Genomic DNA, 24,026 nt, shown 5'->3' on the forward strand with positions numbered 1-24,026 from the left:
TTGGATGGATTTACTGTATTTAAAAAAAAAAAAAAAAAAATTGTGTTGCCTCATCTAGAAATTAAAACATGTACGGGTGAATGGTACTTAATAAACCTGACATTTGAGGCATTTAAAATAAAAATAAGACAACAATACAAAAAGAGTTGTATGGAAATTCTGAAGATCAGCTGTGACAGAATGAAATATAAATGTGTAACACATGCCATGAATGTTAGGACAGGGACATGATACTGGATGGGTCAACCTTTGTTGATCATTTCAACGTCTGACAGTTAATAAGGCTTCACCGCCTTGCTGCATGATGCACACCCACACAACACCCAACACATAATTTAAATTCTAAGGTTATATATAAATTTGTAATTAAATGTTCAGCTTTGTTGCTAAAAAACAAAGAAGTAAAGGTATACCATCAACTTCTCTTTATAAAAAATGTGGTCTCAGGAATAACTTCACTCTTGAAAGTGCACACTTACCATAAAGTACAGTGTGTGTCAAAACACTCTATGGAATAATTGTCCTTTTGTATTATTAAACTTACAAATGTTAGTAACAAAAAAATTTTCTATGTTCTCAACATTCACCTTACCACAAAAATATCTATATAATAACATAACTCCAGTGACAAAACCAATCTCCTTCAATAATAGGTTTCTGAAATCAAACCTGATAAAAGAATTGCAGAATTGTTTATTCTAAGCTAAGCTAAATTCCCTAAACATTACATTTTAATTCACCAATAAAAAAGAGAACATGATTAAAAAGCAAGGAAGCAGTAGTAATGACAATAATCTAATTATTTATTGAATTTAGTAACAAAAGAAAGTACAGGGTACTTTAAGTCTAAAATGTATTAATATACAATAATAATAATAAAAAAAATCTTCATTTCTAAATAAACAACAAAGAAACTTACAAAACTTTATATACTTCAACAACAAAAGGAGAGCAGCAACATACAGACTTCACGGCCAAAAACAAATAATAATAACAGGATACTAAAGAAAGTGTACTGGCCAATACATTACTAAAGGATAATATTATGTGCAATGATATGAACACTATACAAGATATTACCCAATGGAGAATTTTTATCATGACCAGTACTGTACCATTATATCATATTAAGCACTGATATTGGCTTGAGTATTACGTTTGAAGCAATATTGAATGATGTTAGTGAAAACGCTATAGTTAAATGCTTAAAATATTGAAACCAAGCACCTCGCGAAATACTGAAAAGAATATTTTCATCCAAGTATTCCTATACTGTACTAAGCAATACCATTACACCATGTTAGGCACTGACAGATGGCATAAGATATAAGTTTAAAGCTTTCAGTAAAATGAGATACAAATACCACAAGAACACCAAAGGAGAGATTGGTTTTGTTACTGAGTAAATTATAATGAAGCCTTGCATTAAAATGTAGAGATCATACAAGATATAGAAGACAGTATGAAGGTATTCCTAAGACCAACACCAAAGCAAAACTTAAGATAACAAACATTAAAATCACATAACAGGCAGTACTGTACTTACTGTCCAAATGGCTCAATGTATTATGTTGCTATTCTTAACAAATAATTTTAGCAAATTATCTTTCTTAACAAATGTAGAGCCCATTGAGAGATCAGACAAATTCCATTGTCAAATCTATCAAACGAGACTCCCCTTACCTAGTGAAAATATTTGAAGCATGACAATTTGTCTTGATCTGAGTTACAGACTTGAGAAATACCACTCTGAGGTGCGGAAGTACAACATTCTGCTAATCCAGGATACACTGTATATAAGTTCCGACATGTAAAGATTTTAAGGAATGAAAATTTCAACAGAAAATTCATGTGCTCTCCCATATGCCCTCCTGCATTATTGGGGCAGATACAGGAATATAAAAAAATAAGGGGGGTCCAAGAGCACAGCAAGCATTTTGAGGTCACTTGATATTAGGAGATATTCTGAGGTCAATAGTAATTACTTTTTACTGTACAAAAATGATTGAGTACAATACCGTACTGCATTAAAAAAGTATTGGAAATTTTCTGATGGAAGGGGGTGGTGTTCAGACCTCCAGGACCCCCCTGGATCTGTCCATTATTATGATGCCACTATTGAGTGTAGCCCATTAAAATACTAACTGGAAATCTCTATGGAACTTGGAAAGCAATGAGATATCCCTGCAACTGTACAGCGCTATAAATATTCTTGTAAATTTATTATTTTTAGTTGTTTCGATGATATTTTCTGTACTGAAACAAAGAGGCAAAGTGCCCATACACCACACAGATGACTACAGTATTTCACCCGAGAACACACATTACTTACCATATATCAATGGTTGCCAACGGTTTGTCAGTAAGAGATGGCCTGGCTCTGTGCATGAGGCAGTTTGGGAAAATTTGTGACAGAAATTGTTATGGTAAGACTTGAAGTTAGGGTGATGCCAACAACCTTAATGCTGTGTTGATGGAATGACGGTGCTGTCAAAATTAATACTGACCTATACAAATTATGACTGTTACTATACTTTATCCTGAATACTGTACTGTGTTTGTTTTAGTAAAGGAAATAAATTTACCTGCATCCCACTCACCTAGGTCTTACCATTACTGTACACTTTAATATAATACTGTACTGTACACCATCACAGGACAATATGATGCTTACTTATTAATTGTTGTCTGGAATCCTAAGGTTATATCTGAAGTATACAAGTTATTAGTATACCTTTCTAAGCTCCACTACTGATATGAAAAAACAAAACAAAAATATGTGGATAAAATTCTTAGAAGTTACTTTTCACTAAATCTGCAAAATACTGAAAAGATAAGTAAAAGAATATTTATTCTTAGATGGTGTGTATTACTGGGTGAATGAGGTGCATAACTTATTGTCAAATCTACTGAGTACATTCTTCCCATAATTCAAGGAAACTTAAGTAGAAACAATCTATAAATACATAAGTAATTACCGGGTAACTTACTAACTCATCTAATTACATACTGTATGAACAATAAATAAATAAATACATAGCCTACTAAATCATCCAGCGATAATACCTACTGTGTGCTTTTATCAAAAGTAAAGTCAGGGAGTGATGTCAATAAATAACACTGAGATTAGAGACCAAAGGTTCTATGTGGATTAGCGACTCACTGACTCTTTTTGGTCATACGTACAATAAACTTAATACAGTACATGTCTCAAACCAGCATACTATATTCTACACTGTTTAGATATATGTTCATGGATAATGTCAAACTTTTGTTCCATTCATTTGTCAAGTCTTCAGCAAAGTATGAAGAATGGTTGCCTGTTATTGATCTACATTCTTGTTCTCATTTTAAAGTTTATTAAGAAAAATTTATCAGAAACAGAGTATTACTTGTACATGATACAGTACTTTGTTTGAAGAGCTACTACAAGGTGAAAACGGTCGAGGAGTAAAGAAAGAACAGATGCCATTACAACTTTCACTTAGTATATCATTTTCTACACCGCTGTTATTGTTCTTACTTTCAAGTGTATTATTTTCTTTAAAAGGTAAAATGTTTTGTCAAAAATTAAAGAACACAGTTTATATATGCCTATGATTCCAACACTTATAATACTGTTTCAAACATTTCAGTTATTGAGAAAATACTATTCTGAGGAGTCACTACCAGTTATAAATGGGAAGGGGATGGGTTTGGATTTCCTCTCACCTGTATTTTCAATACAGTACCTGGATTACTGCCTGTCTTATCATTGTACATCTCATTTTCATTTCCTATAGATGAATGTCTAGTTGGTATTTATGTGATGGGGATACTAATAGAGTGGTTCTCTTCAGAAAGGTCTGGCTGTGCAATGTTAAGTCATTGCTTCCCATGTCTTCAGTGCTGACAATACTGTTCTTCTCCGGGACTTACTGCGAGTTATAAATGGAGGTATCGGTATGGGCTCACTTAACTCTGTTTTCAGTTGTCTTATTATTGCCATTTTCACTCTCTACCTTATTTCTATTTCCTACAGAGGAGTGCCCAGCAGTAATACATGTGAGGGGAATACTTATAAAATGACTCTCCTCATTGGGTGTCTGGGCATAAAGTGTTAATTACCTTGGTGACTTCCACTACTACTACTGCCACTACCACCACCACCACCACTATCACTACTACTACCCTCACCACCACCACCACCACTACTACTACTACTACTACTACTACTACTACTACTACTACTCTCAGAACCATGGTCAGTTTTGGAACCATTATCACTTTTCTTTGGAGAATTTTTGCCAATCAAAAATGAGAGAGGTATAGATATAGACTCTTTCCCTCCTTTGTCTTCACCTCCCTGAAGAATGTCTTGAGTATCACTGTCTACCTTACTTTTATTTTCTATAGATGAAGGCCTGTTATGAATAAATGTAAGGGGGATGCTAATAGAGTGACTCTCTTCATTGTCTGTTTGGGTTGGCCCTGTTAAGTTACCTTGATGAGCAGCATGTATGAAAGACAGGAGGGAATCTTTATTTTGTCTCCAGAAGGTGTTTAACTCTCTTTCAGCAGGGTAGTTGCAACAGCTTACATGTGCAGCAATCTGGAACAATAAATGTCAAAGATTATAATCAATGCATAAATATGGAAGAATGTATGTGGCTAGTTTGCAAAGTACGATGTTGTATGGCAGTGAAACATGGGCAGTTAAAGAGGATGACATATGTTGTATGGCAGTGAAACATGGGCAGTTAAAGAGGATGACACATGTTGTATGGCAGTGAAACATGGGCAGTTAAAGAGGATGACAGATGCAGGCTTGAGTTAGTTGAAAGGAGAATGGTGAAGTGGATGTGCAATATGAATATGAAAGACAGGAAACTCTGATATGCTTTTAAGACCCAGTGCACACTTACAAAAGCTTTATATATCAGATAGAAACCAGGGACAAAATTCTTTATACAAGCAGGAGAATATGCCTTGTCATCATCAAATTCATTTACAGTAGAACCTCGATAAATCGGACTAATTGGGGCAGATCCTAGTCCGAAAAATGCAAAATCTGAAAAAAAGGCGAATATATGGAGGGAGGGAGGGAGGGGGGGGTAGAGTTAACACTGCTTATCTGAACTGTTTAAAGAAAAGTGGTTGTTGTTATGTTATTACTGCACTTCAACAACTAAGGTCTTTAAGTGTATAATAAGGTTATTAAAAGAATATTACATCAACAAAAATAAAATATGAAACAGAATTCTCTGGGTTGAAAATCAGACTTGATTCTAATTGTCAACAACTGTTTTCACCGAGATGATTGTTATTTACTGTAAAGTGTTATGTGTTAGTAACCACAGAAATTGTCTTATGAATAAAGAGAAAACTGTATACAGTACTGTACAGTACTGTAAAGATAAAAATAAGAACAAATAAGTGTAGGAATATATTGTATGTGTTTATCTGGGAGCAGCTGACAGAGGTGGGAGAGGGGGTTAACACAGGTGGGTGGCTCCCAACCCCAAAGATTTCTTTAACACTTCTTTATGCATTTTCAACATAATTCTCAAATACATGTACAATAATTTAGATTCATTTGGTGCCAGGTTGATAAATTATCCTAAGAGAATCATCTTTCCTAAAAATGAATCTCACTGAACACCAGAGTCATTTGTTTACAAAGAGCAAACAGCTGATTGGCTTACCACAACGTCTGTGTTCAACAATTAGTAGAGTACAGTCGTGTATACTATTGTAGTGCATTTATCATCACTTAATAAATACTAATGTAGTTCATTTATCATTACTTAATAATTAATATTGTATTGTACAACATTGTGTATCTGCATATACCCTGGTTTATTCATAAATCATTTGAGTCATCATATAACATTCAAAGGTACCAAATAATATTGTTAGGAAGGTATCTTCATATCAAATATTAAACAGTGTGATATTGTGACCCCTGTTGTGAGCTGGTCTGCTGAAAGCTCTCACAAAAATGCATCTTGAGTAAATAACCTTCTGATATAACCTTATCATTTAACTTTAAGTCATATTACAAATTACCGTATTTGCTGGCATAGAAGATGCATTTTTTAAATGTATCACAACTTACCCTACTTCTAATGAGCCTGTATTACGGATGGGAGGCCGAGCACCGCTGTCGGAGGTACCTAGCTAGGGAGTCTGGGACAAACAGTAGTCCACTAAGCACAAAAAGTTTTACTAATAATATTACTAATAATAAAATACTGAAAAACAAGCCAAATTATCACACTCTATTATCACAAACTTACGGCAAATTTGCCGAAGACGCAAATAATGGCTTACATTGGCTTAACGGCAGAGGGAAGCTCACAACATCTCACTGTACCTCCTTCCCCAGCATACGTAACCCACACCAGATACAAGTTTTACATTATTTAAGGACTGTATTACCTTTAAGAAACATTTGTTTATCATCTAAATGAAAAATATCCCTAGAAAGATTAAAGAAATGTTAACAGAAAGTTCAGCTGCCAGTCAGCCATTTGCAATGATTAGATGATGCCAAAACAATAGCGTTGGTGCTACACCCTGGTGGCAGATCGTGGCAACACAAAACATTACAGCCAAAAATACGAGTCTCACATCCTGTCGGTAATTCTCTTGACCAATATAAACAAGCCACACAGCTGCTCTGATCAGAGGTACAGTTGAAAATGCTTTCATAATAATCTTTAACTGCAATGTAAAAAAGTTAACATATAGTCTTAAAACTATTGAAGCTTACCATTAATATGTCTTTTAAATTACTATATGTGTATTCCAATAACGAATTCTTGTACACCCCTATAGCCTGTCCATGGAGGATGCCTGATGGAGTTTGCTTGCTCAGGACCAGGCATGGGCTTTCACTCTGGGGAAAACAAATTCATTAATAGTTACTACGAGAACAAAATTTCTTGCCACAATTCTCAAGACATACATATAGCATACTGTAAAAATCCTCCATCCCATATCCACATTTATACAATCTCAGATATTAAGATATATTCAATAATCTATAGATCACATTTTCTGAATATCTATGCCACAGTACAGTATTATAACAAGAAGTATAGTGGAGACAAAAGATGACACACAGTTTGTAATAATAAAGTAACTTATATGAAAAACAAGAAACAAAATGATACCGAAAGGAGAGGGAGGAAGAATGTTATAATGAGTAGCAACTGTAACTAATGCCGTTAAAGAAAATCCTTATGCATATATCGCCACGGACAGACAAATTGGTATACGGCATCATGACTGCATCCCCAAGCCCTTTTGGTCTGGTGGATAATGACTAGGAGGAGGTCAGCTAGGGTGACATGCTGGTACAGTCACTATAATGGAGCAAGAGGTGTGTAGGTTATAAAAGAATAATAACAAAACAATAATGTAATCATATTCTGTAGTAGAAATATTACCTCTAACATAGTTGGATGTGCCCTCGCATATGCTTCTGTCAAAAATTGGAAGACACCTTCATCTGGAGTAACAGGAGGGCTAACTGACGGATCATCATGTGGAAACCTATGGAAGATTGACCACAAAAATTGAACTTGTTTTAATTATAATTCCGGATAAAACCAAATGAAATACTGTACGTACTGTATTTAGAAATGACAAATGTGAGAATCTGAAATAGAAATGCTTTAAAAAGATTCTTTATTATTCTTTTGGTGAGGCACAGTATCTCCTCTTCATTCACCCACACATGCACTCAAGTCCTTTTTTGTTAAATCACTCACTCCCTTAAGGGCTTTCTTGTTTATTCAGTCATTCAAAGTATGTCTTCATTAAATCTCACTCACTCACTCATGCTATACTTATTCACACATTAATTCAACAGCACATTCATTCATTTATTCACAATTCAACATCTCTCTGGCTCACCCATTCTCTCACAAATCGAACATCTATTTTATTCAAGTCATTCACTCAAAATAATTGTTCAATAACTTACAAATGAACCCCATGTTTGTTCAGTCACTCACTCAATGCCAATCACTTGTTCAATCATTCACCCAACACATCTCTTCTTTTTTATTCGCTCCTCCACTGAAAATATGGTAGACATAGACAAGCAAAGGAAGCAACAAAAAGAGTAGAAGAGAGACTTGGGGACTGACTTACCTCATAAAGATTCCACCAGACTCGAGAGACAGTATGGCGTGAGGTTTGACCTGACTGACCATGTTCACCGTTGCTGCAGCAATGTCGTTGCTGATTTCGGGAGAAAATGAACCTCCAACTTCACTGTTAAGTTCGCTGATTTTGCTGTAACCACACATGCCTGGTGATAAAAATGCCATTAATAACTTACGGCATCAGATTTCTGGTCAGCTAAAAGTGTAAATTCTGCATCGGAGCTTTTGTGACTCGAGATAATTTGGCAAAATAACAAACGCCATCTTAATGAGGAAAGTCAAAGAATAAAAAAAAATTAAGAGGGGAGAATGGGAATAAATATATTCACTTACCCTTTTACCCCCCCCCCCCCACTCTCCCATTCACAGACACACATCAAAACCCATAGCCACACCAACAACCATGTATATATATATAAAGGCATAAAGTAATTATCATAGTAATAATAATAATGATAATAATAATTATTATTATTATTAAGCCAACAGTTAGAATTATATCACACCATAAACTGGCTTAAAGCTAAGAAAATTCTTACTGAGTCTGAACATCCAACCCTCCTCTCCCAGCTACCCTCCTTTCTTCAGTATTGACAACTGCATGTCCCACAAGTGTAAGTACGTAAAAGGAAGACCTGGGGAACCAGGGGTTAAAACCCCAGGGCTTGCTAACATGCAATTACTGCATGGGGATGACTTTTAGGGCAGATTGTGGGGGTCTGACAGCATCGGCGTTTAGGGCATTACAGAACGCGGAAGCATGAAGGCTGTTGCTGGTATTGTTCTGACTGCATAATCAAATTAAACAAAGCAATTGCAGATCATAAGGGAATGAGAAACCTAAGACTAAAATAGATGAAGCTGGATCCTTGTTGGTTGCCAAACTAGACCAAGTTGGGAAGAAATCCTCACTAATACTGGGAAAGTCGTTGATAGAATAGAGGGAGTTGTTAAGAAGTGCTATGCTCAGGCTGTAGCAGGGTGACAGAAGGTGACGGAGTGTAATGCAGGATCCGAACAGGTCCTTCAGTGGCTAGGGACTCTGAAGAAGTGTGTTGAAGAAATGGCAACTAGTAGACTGACTGAATGCAGAAGAACAGCAAAAAAAAAACTCCTGTGGTGCTTGAAGCACACTAGGGAGGATTCGATAAAGAAACAGGGATGGACATAAATGAGATATATACAAGGGGGAAAGTAGTGGTAGCGAGTGCACCAGTACAGAACCAGGAGACAGCAGGACACTCCCCCACCCGCTCTACCTGCCACCCAGGAGGAAGCGAGCTCCATGTAAACAATGACATCTCAGACCACACCCCACAAAATACAATGTACCTAGTAAATGAGGCAGTTGCTGAGAATGGGGGAGGCCAGAGTCATTACCAAGATCAGAGATGTTACCAAGAACAAATTCCAGCTTGAAAGTCATGTACAGTACACTAATAATGACAAGTTCCTTGATAAGAGAAAGGAGTTTGAAACCCTACTCAAAGTACATTAACCCAATATAGTAGGTGTTGTAGAACTGTTGTACAAGAACAGGAGAATCAACCTGGAGGAAAGCGAGTTCAATATAGATTGATATGACTCATTTACAAACCTTTCTCAAGCAACTTGCAAGAGGGGTGGGTTATCTATGCTAAGCAAGACCTTAGGGCCAGTCAAGTGAAGGTGCAAGGGGATGTTTTTGAAGAATCCAAGTGGTGTAAAATTAAACTATAGGGGAGAGACTTACTCATTGTCGGATGTAAAATTTATATTACTATTTAATTTATTTTAAGCTATTTTATATGTATGACTCAAATTTCATTAAATGTAAAATACAGGTATTAAACATTGTTCATAATGGAATGATGGTAGTGAAGGAAACAACTAAGAGATGGATCTTCATTGAAAAAGTATTGTGATGAAACGTCAGAAATAAAACTCCATCTCTTAGTGGTGTTTCCTTCATTACCACACTACCAATACAAGTACTGTATTGTTTATTGAAGGAACCGACAACTTAGTTAGGTTTTGACGAGTGTTATCCCCAGCCATGGAGCCTAACCTCCTATTCCCATAAGCCTTCAGTCTTGTCAACTGCTGATTAGTCAACCACAGGGTTTTTCAGTAACCTAACCTCTGTGGTTGGCAAAGGACTACTGCACTACAAAACATACATAAATACATATGACAAATAGTAAGCCTTACCTGGTTCAGCTACCTCAAAACCCTTGGTATCAACAGCTGGTACTAAGAAAATCTGTGTTGTTTGTAAAAGTTTTTGCATTTCTCTATTTTTCTTGGCCCAGCCAGCTCCAAGGTGTCTGGCTAGTCGGATGACCAATTCACGTCCCACGGGCTGAGATCCATACAGTCCACCGAAAATCATTACTCGTACTCGGTTATCAACACCACCTCCAACCTTGTAAAACAAAAAAAGAAGTTATCTGCATTTGAAAATTTACTATTCAACATTAAAGATCATGTTCATAATATTAATTCCTATATTCCAATACACTGTAGGACAATTTTGTAAAATGATCTCCAAATAATCAAAAACAAATCTCTTTACTCCTCCAAATTTGCTTCGGCTTAGCATGACATAAAAATTTGCCTTTTCCCAGACCTTGTCTATTTTTTCTTAGATCAAACATATCATGACCCTATTACTGTATATCTCACTATTCAGCTGGGTAACTCTTGTATTAACTCTTCCCTGACATAATGTACCAACAAATGTCTACTCTTCCACACTCTCTTACTGACTTTCATCTATCTGTGAACCAGTAATGGAGACATCACAGTCTACACAAGTGTATATAATTTTTCCTGGGCTCATCATACATGGGCCCCTAACTTGTACTGTCCACAGGGCCAATTTGTATGTAAATATTGTCTGAGTAACAGAGAATGGGGAGGTTAGTGTGGGACAAGTGAAGTCTGGCCTGATTCAGGTTGGGCCTGTTAATTACCTCTATGAGGAATTAACTAATTTGACCACCTGGGCTGCCTCAATTAAATGGATGGCCAGGGATACGACGGTTCCGGTAATATGCCTTGTCATATTTGTGGTGTGCAGAGTGTTTGCGAGACACTTATATGAAATTTCTACCTCAAAATTTTCTACCCGAGTGCTATACTGCACATGCGCGGCCATACACAGAACCAGTAAACATCTGTTCTACGCATCTAGACCCATGAGAACAAACTATCCTCCAACTCTTTGCTCAAAATATTGACTTACAAGTGGTGGAAGGTGATTTTTAATTATTGCTCATAGATTATAAGTGTACTGTATGATGCTTAAAATAAGGACATTGCTAGCTGTCACTTGCAGTTTCCTGTGTTTTATTGACACCGTTGGGAAATATAAGTAGATATTTCACAGGGGTAGAAATTTCACATAACACATCAGGGAGCTACATCCATCAGCCAGCTACATCTACTGCCATAGCCACAACTTAAACCATAGCTATATGGTAGTTCCTATCTGAAACAGTCGAAAAGATGTGGTACTTTATCGCCGCCTCACCATATCTCCGTATCTGTATCACTCATGTTGCCACCACAGTTGCCCCAATGCTTAAGAAATTCTGTGAGACATGATGGACTCATTGAAGTGAGTATGTAGCCTTGGTCTTTATATGTTTTTCTGCTATTATAGACACCTTGCACCATCTTAGCAAGGAGAAACTCAGTCACGACCCGTCACCATTTCTCCACTCTATCCTTACATTTGACTTCACTATCTGTCTCCACAACAGCAGCCATCTTCTGAAGTTCTTGATGCCACTGTGTAATATGCTACAGGTAAAAAACTGTGACCTCGTCCATGTATCACAACAAACACAGACATTCGTCAGTTTCTTTCAGAAGAAGCGAGAGGATGACACCTATGACTGTGAGGATCAAAGTATTGTATGTGAGTTTACTAACAATGTGGATGTACCTCCCAAAGCTCCACGTACTACACGTCGTCAGACTCGGCGCTCGAATGCACCAGGATACAACCCCAAGGATTACTTACGATTCAATGTCAACTTGCCTTTTATCAACCAACTAATCACCCAACTTAATGATCAACTCTGCAAGCTTTTACCCCACTTATGTGAGCAGTACATCCTCCCAGACTTCATTGACAAACTGACAGATGACATCTGGTAAAGCAACAAGAATATGAACCTCTTCTACCGTCACCCACATCAGATGATGCAGAACTGGATCCCATTATTGCCACCAGGGTTGTGTATTCAAACATTCATGCCATCCTCCATACTCTGCTAACTATGCCTGTCTCCAATGCCCCTGCTGAGCACTCGTTCGGCACTCTCCGCCGACTCGAGACATATGTACGGACCAAGATGACTGACCGCACTGATGTAGACGTTGTTAAGAAATTTGATATCACAGGACACTGTCGCCTTGCTCTTGACCGATTTTAAATTTAACTCGAGCATATGTATTAATTTGTCATATGTATAATGTTTAATGACTACAGAGATATATATTAAATTTTAGACATGTGAATACAGGTATGTAAAATATTTATAGATTAGTGAAATAAAATTTTTATTCAATGTAGTAGAGTAAAACTTTGATAACTCGGCAGGTATGGGGCTCTGGCCTTGACGAATTATCCCAAATTCCGACTTGTCAAGACACTTCCCCCCTACAAAAAATACAACATTAAAAAATGTTGGGCCCATATACGTGTACAGTACATGTAATTACTAATTTTCAAAAAGTAACACTTAGGTATTACCAATGCAGGTAAAGAATGAAGCATGATAGTAAATTACACAGACACATGGTAGGTGACAGAGAGGCATGGTAGGTGGTGCAGGCGATGAAGGGAGAACACTCTGTAAACAATAGACACTGTGGCACTTGTGTATACTACTGTAATTTGGTCACTTTACAAAACAAAGAATAAATTTTAACAAAAATAACTGTTTCCTCTACATATAATTAAATTCTAAGTATCTAAATATACACATAAATTATATCACCCAGAATATTATAGTCCACCCGAGTAAAATGGTTTTCTTTATTCCAGAGCAAAAGGGTAAAAATTTAAATACTGTAATGTGGCTTAGAAGTAAAGAAAATATAATATAAAACTATAAAATAAGAAAATTGAAGAACATAGGTAGGTGTGTGTGAGGTGAACGTATGTGAAGGCAGTGACCTGTACTGTGTGGCTGACTCGCACATCATGGCAGACACAAACACACACACACATCTCAGTCAGCTGGTTGACTGCCTGGATGAACTGTGACGTCACTTAGATGATGGTCTGAGTGTGGAAGGAGCTACTTTTTGTACATAAAATATGTGCTATTGTATTTTATGATATGCTATGTATCAATTTTATTGTTTATCATAGCAATTTTTTTTAAAAGTGGTTATATCACTACTCTCTGCCCCCACTGTTCACTCCCAAGTGCGCGATAACTGCTAGAGGGGCGCTGAGGTACGATGCCTCGCCGACTGCTACAACTCGCCAATAACCACAGGTGGTAAGTACAGAAATAATTATGTTATTTCCTATTAACTAACATGTATGTCTAACATTTCGTAAGACTAGAACATTTATTTTATGATTTTCAATTTTCAGCCTACTATTCAGTTCCTGAAGGGGCACTTCCCAAGACTCGTCAGACCTTTAAGGGTTATGGGAAAATAAGAAGCCAAGTACAAAAACAACAAAACAAAATCCTGAAAGAAAAATTTTATCAATTAACTTTCAAATAAATGTTAAATAGTAGTTGTATCAAATATAAAAAGGGTTTAGTATGCATACCTCTACGCCCATTCGGAGAGCATGCACCTTCATACTCCAGTCATTATCATTTGCTAGGAATTCTGCAACCTCCTTGTATTTATTCTCAATATCAGCCATGGCTTCATTCAAAGCAGAGTTATTAAGATAACTATTAACAAGGTTCTCTGCCAAACCAAAATCTTCTTGTAATGACCATGTTGAAATATCATCATTTTTTAGAGTAAAGTTCACTTGGACAGCCCAGAGGTGTGGTACATCAACTTTCTGACTTCTGGTCTCATACCTGTAATAATACAGAATAAGTAAATGGTCATCTGAAGGAAAAGGCATCAAACTAACAAGTCAACCATAAAGCCATCTATAAAGCTCAGGTTAATCAATAAGTCACTTCCTGGAGTTAGAGAAATTTAGTTTATACTGTACACAGATTAGTTGCTTTAACTAACAAAGTTATTATAATATGAATAAACTTTCTTTACATTTTCATATTCACTCTTGGCTCCCGTACTATCATTACTTTACCATATCTTTAATTACAGGTTGTACAGGTTGTACTTCAAAAATCCAAACATCATTTATCCCAAAACTTCAAAAATATAATTTGAATGGTGGCATTTTCAATTATTTTAAATTTACACAATAGTGTTGTAACACACTCAGCTGACTGCAGAGGTAAATAAACCAAGCTACCTTTGCTGAGCGAGTATTTATGGCATTATATTGCCCTCACTGGCTTTGTACTATTATTAACCTTTTCTATCACATTACTTAGTTTAATTATAATTATACATATTATATATTGGCTTACAATTACCATACAGTATTTTTTATATTGACCTTCAGTTATCCAAAATGGCTCTGGTCCTGAGCATTTCAGATTTTACAAGTGCAATCTGCAGGGGTTTAAAATACCTTCTCAAAGCCTTAACTAAACAATATTAGTTTTTTTAATTTATCCCTCTTTTATTACTTTCTACAATCACTGTATCCATTATACTGTACTACTACATATTGTAAATCACTGATAAATCTTAAAATTTCCCATGGTAGTCACAACTCTACTGCCACATACTGTATACGTCCACACACTTACTATGCTGGGGAACCCATAGAAATAAGTCAGATATACAGTACAGTGTATCTAATAATTTTGCATCCTGGTGTGGTTATCAAGAAAATGAAGAAAACCTAGAAGATGATCATTGATAAAATACAAAAACTTACTTGAATATATAAAAACAAATAGAATTGGCATAAGTTTTGAGTGATATATTTAGTTTGATAATGCATAGTATCTTATCAAAATGGTCTTGATGATTAAGAGAAAACAAAACGAAAACAAAAATCAAGAACAAAATTAAGAGTCTAGAACATGTGTCCCCTACTAAGTTTCAAATGACATAAATTCAGTAATAAAACCAATTAAGAAAAAAATTTACCCTTCAGCATAAACCATAACCAAGTGTTCTCCAGGCACCAAAAGTCTCCAGTAATCTCCGTCAGCAGCAGATATAACATCATGATCAATACCAGCTACACTAATGGTTGCATTGCTGATAGGGTTACCATTGACATCCAAGATGAACCCTTTTACTCCTGTGTGTACCTGTAAACATACCAACACCTTAATCAATATCATACACTTCCAGATGTATTTTAATAATAAACTCAGTATGGATATAAAAAGGTTTTCAATAAATAGCAGATATACGTGTGACGTCCTTCCTTCTAAGACTTCAACAAATTTGTACTGTATCGGTATGTCACCCATAGTGAGAATATATTTCTAATAAATAATTTCCTGATCACCTCAGCTACTGACTCCACACCATCAATTATACAAGATTTAGCTACAATAAAACATTGGCTGAAAAAATATCAATGATTGCTTGACTCTTAACAGTGGAAAAGTCATAACCAGTATTCAGTACAAGATACATTACTGTTTGATCAAATATTCCAAATTTGTATAAGCTGTTTCATGCAGAAACCGATACCTAGTAAACACTGCTTAATAATACTAGCCAATGAATCACTTAAAACAAAAATAATTAAAGAAAAAAGATTTAATAAAAATAAAAATATGACTAACTGAACATGACAGAAAGTCCAAACATGTCTTAAATTCAAAGCCGTGAAAAACTCACTCATTTCCTTCTTCCCATCGCTTATTTACTGTATAATATTAAAACCTATCATCTGAACAAAAGCAAAAACATCATATGCCCCTGTACTCAAACATTGCCATCAGTGAGTACTAGATCTGGTGACTTGTGGTACAATAATGTACTCTGGCATCAAAGAGTAAGTGTTAAACAGCTTAATATCATCTCACTTAACTAACCTGTTCCATGAATGCAAGAAGGGAGTTCTTGTTCTCAATCCAGTACTTGGCCAAGTCTTTTGAAGGTGGATATTTATGGCAACCCATTTCAACAGTGATCTCAAAGCAGTTAGAATTAAGATAATTCCAATCCTGCATGCCTCCTGATACACTGTACCATTTGGCTCCATTGGTAATGCCATCTCTGAAGACCACTTGACCAGCATTACAGGGTTTTCCTATGGGCATTCTTGGGTGGGCCTTAAAGCAAAATTTTAATCAATAACAGAGATAAATTACAAACCATGTGTTTTGGTTTACTACTGAATATTTATGGGTCTTTATAACCAAACAAGGTATTAATCGTGCGAGTAAAAAAAAAACATGACTACTAACATGTCACTAATACTTTAATATCTGTTATTCAAGTTGTCTACAACACAATTTGATGCAGTTTGTTTGCAAACACTTTTCAGAGCAGCCAGCCCAAATGACCAAACAAGAGAAGTAAGTTTTGACCCAAATAGAGGACAATATTTTCCAATTACAAATAAAATATATACCACTCTGAACTGACAGTGCATATTATTTTCATGTAAAAGTATGTCTATAAAACTTACAAATGAATAGGCTTTGGCTAGTTTTTTGAAGACTTCATCATCTGGACACTTGCTGTATAAACCACTTCTACCTTGAGGGTTATTGTCCCAAGGAAAATTGGCAACAAGAGACCCACCATGGAGGTTAGCAGAAAGGACAAATGGATACTGCTTTATCCACCTCATAACTGCCAGGGTTTCTGGTTGTCTTCCACTATCCTGAAGAAAACAGAACCATATTGCTGAATACATACCAAACAATCCCCTGGAAAATACCAACTAGTACCGTACATGCTTGTCACTCTATCATTATCAAAATGCTAGTGTAATCTACAGTATATAGTTATGATATAAAAAAAATATTAACACAGGAAAAAATCTGGCAGCAAACATTTTTCAGTACCTCAGCTCATTAAAAGGCTCCTGCTTAATATTTTCTCAAAATAATTTATTACTTGGAGATTCTGGAAGTGGAAATTTTTCATAAATAGTTGCTGGTAAGTTTGGTGACATTCTAAGTTTTAATGATGACAGAACAAGTCTGACCAGCTTTTCTGGATAGGACCAGCAGAAATGAGAGATTTAGAAACAAGATCAAGATGAGACAAAAAAGGTATAATGAATTTAAGTCTGGCCATATCACACTGCTTCAATGGTCCAAGTTACACAAAAAAATTGGTTAAATTTGCAAACATATCCAATCATGAAAAGGAAAATAATCTTTAGAAGTGTATTCAGTGCCTAGCATCATCATCATCAACATTATACAATCTTTTACCACTCTAGTGTGGGTTAGCCACAATTACCTGATGACAGCTGTTGGGTAAAACAAAAAAGGGGACCTCCCATCTCACCACTGCAAACAGAGAGTGCCAGCCCAGATAATACAGCAGAGACCAGGGGATGGGCACAGCTCTAGTGACCCACTGCCATCAGGCATGTTGAAGCAAAGTTTAACAGTTGGCATTAGGGTGGGCTCCCTAATGCCAACTTACACGGCGGGAACAGTAGACAAAGCAGGGTTGTAACTTCCCAAGGTAGTCAAGGACTACCAGCATACCTATAATATATTCAATTTGCTCCTGCTCTTGTATAACAGGTAGAAATACTTGCATATACTTAGTCATGCTCATATCCTAAGCTTCCACAAGCAATGTACAATGTGAATCTTGAGTCTCCAAATTGATTCACCAGTTATTCATTTGTTCAGTACTAAATACATATAAATATATTGATAAATGATTGGACCAGTTTTACATTCAACATGAAGTACAGTATACATTTAAGATAGTTCGATAAACAATTTACAATAGCACAAAGAAGCAGTTAAATAACATTTTGAACGAGATAGTTTCAAATAAAACCTAAAAAACAGTATTACATCAAACATAATTAAACAAGTTGAACCCTCTTAGTTCCAAACTACAACAAATAGAAATGACAAATGTTACCTGTGAAGCCAAGTACTGATCTGGGAAGTTTCGGTTCAGGTCTACACTGTTCCAATTGGCTCTTCCCACAACTCCATCATGGTCTCCTGTAAGACACGGTCCTTATTTATTCGCAATAAAGGCATTTACAAAATTCTTGACTCAGGAATGCAATACTGTACATCCTAATCATGATATGTTATGAAAAATAAATGGTGATGAATTGATTCACATGTTTCCACCAAGTTTCCTTATTTATCATCCAATAATAATCCCATACCTCCTTTATTGAATTTTAACTTTAATGAAATTTTTCTAACATAAAAGCAGTTTCAAGATAAGAGAACTCTCATCTCATTAGTGTGAACAGTACAGTATCTCTACCCTAGGCAAAATAATCATCTTCTGTAGACAAACAAAAGCAAATATAAAACTGGAGGAACCTGCACAGTACACCCTGCCTGCCTGGTCTAAATACCATCCAAGGGATTCAATTTGATGAGAGGATACAAGTCATCATTTTATGAATGAATGTAAAGATACTCCTGACACACAAATCAAAGCTACCTTTGTAGTGTTCGGTTGTGATTACTTTCTACTGTGATACTGTGACCACACAGCAAGGGGAATCATTCATCTGACATACCCAGGAAATTAATAAGTTTAAAGTGGCACTGTAGTACCTGTACAACACTACAGTTATCCCCATGTTAAGGAAGAGGTGCATTCTTGAAGTTACCCATAATGTGCAATTCTAACACAATTCCACTTTCCCTAATTAAATCTACAGTATTATTTGTGGGGGAAGAAGCTTCCCAATAAAAAAATCACCTTAAAAATGTAACAAAATTATATTTAAGAAAGTAATAAATTTTTGGAACCCTATATTTAATGAAATACTGAATATTTTATGATTACTGTACTGTATACATTATATCATTAGTAATAATAATAAGTCATGAATGCAACTTAACTGAAACAAAACTGATCAGTGTGTGAGGTGGTGATGTACGTCAGGTGGTTTAATGGGAGTTATTGGGAGGGAGATGGAGCAGCAGTATGGTCTCATCCACCATAACAAACTTCTATTTTAACATCCAAGATACAGGTATGGGTTTTAGCATATAATGGTCTCTTTCCATGCATACTGAACAAAGGTGCCACTTGGTACAGTTATGAATACAATATGATGTATGAATACTAAGAGTGTACTGTACTCAAAACAAACCCAGTCAATTACATTTTCACACTAAAGAGACAGGTTCAGTAATGGTATGAAATGCACTGGCAAATGAAGCATAAAATGCATCCAAAAGCAAATAATACAAAAATATCTATAATTTTGGCAAAATTTCCATTCAATATTGCATTTTTTGTGATGAAAATTTACTTCATTTTTACATGGTCAAAATTTCATGCCGTAATCCAGATTTTGTGGCTTTACTATATAAATTCCATACACATGAATTTCCACAACCAAAATGTCTGCAATGAAAGTACCTGATCAATGCCAGAATATGTTTGTAACTTTAAGAACTCAAAATGTGATTAACTTATTAAATCCACAACAATGTGAGTTTCATTATGAACTGACAGACATTTCTTCCTACTAATACTATGAAACACAATAACTGAAGCTATAATAAGCAGGCTTGACTTGCAACATACAGTACAGTACCTTCATTGGAAATTTCAAATCCATCTGGGTTCATTGTAGGCATAAGGTGAATCCTTGTGTTGTTGACAAGTTTTGTTGTACGCTCATTTGAACCATAACCTTCCAATAGGTATTGCATCAACAGCAGCAGTGTTTCTCGACCCACCACCTCATTTCCGTGCATATTTCCAATATATTTGAACTCGGGTTCACCTGTGTAACGAATAAAAATAAATCACGAGTAATAATAAATTCAGTGTATTTGGCATAATGTTAAAAAAATATATATGTATTCAAAAACAAAAATAGTAATTCAAATGTAGTGAATAAGGCATAAAAGTCATAGTCAATCAGTCTTGTTAGATCCATATTTTTACCGTTTGACAGTTGACGGTTACCACTCCTCTTGGCAAGGGGCCAGGCTATTAAATGCACTTTGAGAGTGTATATACTTGTCTACTACAGAGTGTACAAGTAGAGAATTTATATTTCACTCTAGCCAGGAGCAACACCTGAACTATGGAGTCACACATTTTCCAAGGAATAACATAAAATAACCAGAAACAGAGTTTCTCAGATGTTTTTCCCATGTATGGGTAAAATGAAAAGAAGCAGCAAGTACAAAATTATTTGCATCATCATCATCATCACCTCCCTTCATTAATATTAATTCACCTACAAGCTTACATCCCTGACCAGCCCTAAAATCACTCACTTTCATGATTTCACTCTCCATCACATAATTTTTAAATAGCATTTTTATTATAAATATTAGTCATCATATTCCCTTCCTTCTCTAAATCCTCTCCATTCTTGCACCAGAGAAATCTTTTTCATAGAGTTTTCAATTACGGTACCACTATATCAAATATCCCTGGGAACTGATTTCTCTTTATAGTAAGAGTTCTTAGGGTGAAAATACTTCGCTTTCAAGTAGAGCAACGAATTTTTTGCATGGTGGTAGCTGAAGAGATTCTTAGATGATTTTGGGCCAGAACCCAGTTGGAAAATGCAGTTAATTGGCCAATATCACTATCTCGACCATTTTTTGTGCTAGAGACTCTGTTTTAGTTCAATCGAAATGAGCAAGTTAGTTTTCAGCTATGAGCAAAAAATGCGACCCCGCCCACTTGAGACGCAGTATGTATGCATCTACAGCTGAAGCCCTAATGCAGTCGTGTTTGGTGTTTATATTTTAGTTTTTTTGGGGGGGCACAAAAAAGTGATTTCAAGCACTCATTTTGAGCAATGACAAAATAGAAAGTAAGAAATTGCAAGACATTTGTTCAAGCTCTCCCGCGACTTCTACCATTTTAATGGTGAAATGGGTTTGTGAGAGCACTGCCACTACCAACAAATCAGTTGACCTAAGGTCATTCTTTGGGGCACTTAACAGTTAAATTTACTGCACCACCCACCAAGTTTGGAATCAGTTAAAAGATCAGGCTTTGAGAAATGAGGTATTGAATGAAATTTAACAGAAATTAAAAATAATAATAATATTTTTTTTTAATATTTAGACAGCTGCACAATGTTGTGCATTGCAAAGTGTTCTAGGAACAAGTGCAAGCTTTACAATTACATTTGTCAAAGTCAGTCCAGCAACCTTCTTTCCAAAGTGCCCCAGTTCACTGAAATAACTCCATCGATGAGAGACCAACCCCAGTATTAAGGGCTGGGTGGATCAAAGCAACAGTCCAGCGCTTTTTTGCAGATCAATGCTTGTTATGCGCTCCTCTTCACTTTTGGGATGAGAGTATCTGTAGTGGACGAAAACTTGCGCAAAGGAGTACCTTTGTTCATGAACAGAAACCACCTTGCTTCATTCATCGATGTTGAATGTACTGTGTCGGTTGTCACAAACAGAGAAGCTGTGAACTCCTCTACAGTTTTAAACAGCCGGGAGAAAGCACCATTGTGTTACTCTTCCGTAGATGTCATTTCACCAGCACTGGTAGGGAGGACAATGAGAGTAGTGTATCTCCAAAAGTCATGCACAATTTTTTGTGTCCTTGCAGTTCAACCACATCATGTAGCTCTGTGACTATAACCTCGAACAGTTCCTGTTTGTTTTCTTTGTTTTTGAAGAACTCGTTCCACTTGCAAGGCACTGGGGTCAACGGGGAAACCCTGTAACGTGGACACTGTCCCCTAATCACACAGGTCGCAATTTTTATGCTTCCTTCCAGACAGCAATCAAACACAATGTTGACTCTGTCAAGATTTACTAACAGTTTCTTTATCTAGGGTAAAAATGTATTCAGGACAAAATCTCTACAGGTTTTGTCTCCTGGGAGAGGCATCATTGACTGTAGCACAAATGCAGCATCAAGAACATAACAATCAATTTCCTGTCGATTGAGCCAAAAACAGCTTCTACCTCAAAAAATGGCAGAAATAGTGATTTTGGTAGTTACAGCCAATTAAGGCCAATAAGTTTTTGTATCTACTCGAAAGTGAAGTATCTTGCAATTTTTTACCATAAGAACTACTACTATTAGTCTTTTTCACTCTTCCTTACAATCTTTACCTTTAAGCAAGGTAATTCTGTAGCCCTCAACCATTCACCATATCCCATCCCCGTTCTTCTTATCTTCTGATGTACCCTTAGTAAAATATTTATTACTTTCTTTTCTTCATACTTCAATATTTCTACCTCTAATACCATCACATCCCATAACTTTCCCAAAGTTCCTTACAACTGCTTTTTTCAACTTTATAATTAGTTTTTACTTTAACCTTCTCTCCTTTCTCTACCCATAACATGAGAGCTTTGCTTTGTTCTTTATCATTCAGTAGTATCAACTATTCAAAATATTCCTTCCACCTACTAATTACTTTGGGGTATGTCTCCCGTTCGTTACTATTCTTATGTTATTATTTTCATTCTACTGCTGTAACGTCTCTCCTATTCCTTATTTATTTTATAATACATTTTTCTGTTACAAAATTACTACTTAACTTAAAACATAAAATCAGAAATATTTACCAGGTTCATGAATTCCCGGATTGTCAGATATTTCCAAGGCATACAGTTCCCGACCCTGAACACTTGTCCCTATTGAGTACATCCGGGCAAGGTTTGGATATTTTTTTTCCAACTTCTGCATAAATACTTCTAAGTCAGGGTAATGATGGTACCTGGGAAAAGAGAATTGGCATAAATAAAATGAGTTAATACTGAGTTGGATTCATGTGTGTGTTTTGTTTTACATTCAAAGGACAGTACAGGGCCTCCCCAAATTCGTTGTGTTTAGGTTCTCAAAATGGCCGCGAATCGCCAAATCCGCGAATAACATTTGTGGATAGAGGGGGTGGGGGTACATTTTTACTTGTGTACAAAGATATTGTATATTCCCTTTATGTGTTTGCCCTTAGTACAATTATTTCTTTTACCTGTAGTATTGTATGTGTGTGTGTGTGTGTGTGTAGACACAAAACACATAGAGATAAATAATAATTGGAAAATCCTCTCACAAATAATCAAAAAAAATTTTTTTAAAAATGTGAATCTACCCTCAAGTCCGTGCTCTATTAATAAAGTACTGTAATAGAGCACGGACATGAGGGTAGACTCACATTTTTAATAAATTTGTTTTTGATTATTTGTGAGAGGATTTTCCAATTATTATTTATTTGTATGTGTTTTGTGTGCGTGTGTCTACACACACACACACATATTTACAATACAGGTAAAAGAAATTACTGTCTCTAAAAGAAATGGCTCCTTGTCCCAGCCGCGAAAATGCCGGCAACTTTAAAACTACCCACAGACATTCTTGTGTACATCAAGGGTGTCATCTGCAAAATAAAAATCCGTGAACTTGGGGGGGCCTCCTGTATTTCCTGCTATGATGTAAGGAGGTAGGCAGGTACTGGACTGCTGGTTTTCAGCAGTCTGCAGCTAGTGGGATACCCTATCCCATTGGCAGGATGTTATTCCAAAAATAGGTTGTTTCAACATCAGAAAGTGCACCTAATACTATGAATGAAATTACCAATAAAGATTAATGTGGATTATTGAATTATTAAATGTGGATAGAATGACTGAAGACTGTACAGTGCAGTACCAGGGTGAAGCGAGTCAAAATTTA

General features: G+C 36.0%; 1 protein-coding gene across 3 annotated transcripts in view; it reads right to left on the reverse strand.

Moving 5' to 3' along the window:
- Positions 1-24,026, reverse strand: part of LOC121879405 (carboxypeptidase D-like) — a 56,792-nt gene that overhangs the window by 20,261 nt on the left and 12,505 nt on the right. For all 3 annotated transcript variants that reach the window (XM_042386032.1, XM_042386034.1, XM_042386033.1), the window contains 12 exons: positions 22,922-23,073; positions 19,954-20,145; positions 18,297-18,382; positions 16,867-17,064; positions 16,268-16,507; positions 15,363-15,529; positions 13,942-14,206; positions 10,347-10,560; positions 8,143-8,302; positions 7,434-7,539; positions 6,755-6,880; positions 4,483-4,591 (listed from right to left, as the gene is read on the reverse strand). In XM_042386032.1, coding sequence (XP_042241966.1) covers positions 4,483-4,591; positions 6,755-6,880; positions 7,434-7,539; positions 8,143-8,302; positions 10,347-10,560; positions 13,942-14,206; positions 15,363-15,529; positions 16,268-16,507; positions 16,867-17,064; positions 18,297-18,382; positions 19,954-20,145; positions 22,922-23,073 — 2,015 coding nt within the window. The remainder of the gene's footprint in view (positions 1-4,482; positions 4,592-6,754; positions 6,881-7,433; positions 7,540-8,142; positions 8,303-10,346; positions 10,561-13,941; positions 14,207-15,362; positions 15,530-16,267; positions 16,508-16,866; positions 17,065-18,296; positions 18,383-19,953; positions 20,146-22,921; positions 23,074-24,026) is intronic.

This window comes from Homarus americanus, unplaced genomic scaffold, assembly GCF_018991925.1.
Source record: "Homarus americanus isolate GMGI-L3 unplaced genomic scaffold, GMGI_Hamer_2.0 scaffold30768, whole genome shotgun sequence".
Taxonomy (NCBI): Eukaryota; Metazoa; Arthropoda; class Malacostraca; order Decapoda; family Nephropidae; genus Homarus; species Homarus americanus.